The following is a 1,526-nucleotide window of genomic DNA, read 5'->3' as shown; positions in this document are numbered from 1 at the left end:
GGGGGGGCGTGTGTGTGTGTGTAGGGGGGAGGTACTGGTACAGTCAGTAGGTGCGCAGCAGTACGCAGAGGTGAAAGCTCAGAGTGACAGTGTGTGTGATCTCTCTCTCCTGCGTGAGAGAACATGGGACATATTTGGATATCCGAGAGCATTTACAGCACAAGCAATAATATCCAGCGGTTCGGATTATCGTTTAATCGCTCACCTTCCGCGCCTCGCCCCAGAACCGCCTGATAACGCGCAGAGATCCATAGCCGAGCAGCGTGAATTTACATGAATCTTTGCTATTCAGAGAAAACGAGCCATGATTTGTGCCAGACGCGCTAGCATCGGCTGCTCAAGCTAACTGAAGCGCGACTGTGGATATCTTCCTTTTGTCAGCCTAAAGTTTCTTTCTCACATTTCAACAGAAATATGTTGTAATTGTGAGGAGTTTATGCTGGACTAGAGAATTATGGTATAAAATCGGCGTTATACGCCTGTTGTTGACTCGCTAGGCTCATAGCTAGTAGCGCTAGCCGATGCTGTTACTCCATCTGAACATCGGCTCGTCTTTAATGTGTTTTAATTAGTGTTACAATAACAAATATACATTCTTATTAGTAATATTGTCATAACCGTGCAGGTGGTTACTAGATAAAATTGTAATGAGATTATTTCTTTGTGTTGACAGCTTTGGAGGCGCATGCTAACAATGCACTAGCTCGATAGCTCAATTGCTTTTCTGTTATAGCAATAACTTGCCATGATGAAATATTTGTTTTGGTAAATGTTTTCCAGAACTTTTTATTTTGTATCATTAACGATGATTTGAGCTTGTGTGAAGACATGCAAACAACCTAGCTGTTCAGTTTGCCAGCCATTGAAGCATTTGTACATTTATATTATTTTAAGACTGGAAGAGTGAATACGGCTGGGCATTTTAAAGATTAAACACTTCTAGATCTGGACTGGAAGGGTGGGAAATAGTTTGATTTTCGTGTGTCTGCAGATTTGGCCTTACGCCCTTTCAAAGATAGACCTGACACAAGAGACTCACAGACCCCCGGAGCTCTGGAGGAATCAGGGTCCATCTTTGGCATCAGAGAGGGACACACACAGTTGTCTCCTGTTCTTTGCTCTGACTCTGGCTCTGATGTGAGCAATCATGGGCACCCAGGGCAGCCCTGTGAAGAGCTACGACTATCTGCTCAAGTTCCTTCTGGTGGGAGACAGTGATGTGGGGAAAGGAGAGATCCTGGACAGCCTTCAAGACGGATCTGCTGAGTCTCCATATGCCTACAGCAGCGGTGAGTTAGTCAACACTTCCCACACATCTTCACGCAGAACGCGAGTAACACATCCTTCAGTCAGAATAATCTCACATCAACAAGGCCGTCGCTCCGTGAGCCATTCATATAATTGTGGTGTTAACAGGTTTACCAAATATCACGTTCAATTTTATGTTTTTGACTATGGTGAGTAGGGTTGGGCCAATAGACGATGCCATCGTCCATCGCCGATGGCTGACAGACATCACGATGTTG

At 44.8% G+C, this 1,526-nt stretch overlaps 1 protein-coding gene across 3 annotated transcripts in view; it reads left to right on the top strand.

Annotated features, from left to right (window-relative positions):
• Window positions 1-30: 30 nt before the first annotated feature.
• LOC107685905 (ras-related protein Rab-40C) overlaps window positions 31-1,526 on the top strand; it is a 23,452-nt gene continuing 21,956 nt past the window's right edge. The window contains exons 1-2 of one of the 3 annotated variants that reach the window (XM_016482639.1): window positions 31-425; window positions 992-1,289. In XM_016482639.1, the coding sequence (XP_016338125.1) occupies window positions 1,148-1,289 (142 nt within the window). In that variant the 5' untranslated portion in view covers window positions 31-425; window positions 992-1,147. Of the gene's footprint in view, window positions 1,290-1,526 lie in introns of all 3 variants that reach the window. The other 2 variants (XM_016482638.1, XM_016482637.1) reach the window with 2 other exon arrangements.

This window comes from Sinocyclocheilus anshuiensis, unplaced genomic scaffold, assembly GCF_001515605.1.
Source record: "Sinocyclocheilus anshuiensis isolate Anshui unplaced genomic scaffold, SAMN03320099.WGS_v1.1 scaffold701, whole genome shotgun sequence".
In the NCBI taxonomy this organism is placed as follows: domain Eukaryota; kingdom Metazoa; phylum Chordata; class Actinopteri; order Cypriniformes; family Cyprinidae; genus Sinocyclocheilus; species Sinocyclocheilus anshuiensis.
Note: the sequence above shows the minus strand (reverse complement) of the source record. Positions and strands in the feature narration are given on the sequence as shown.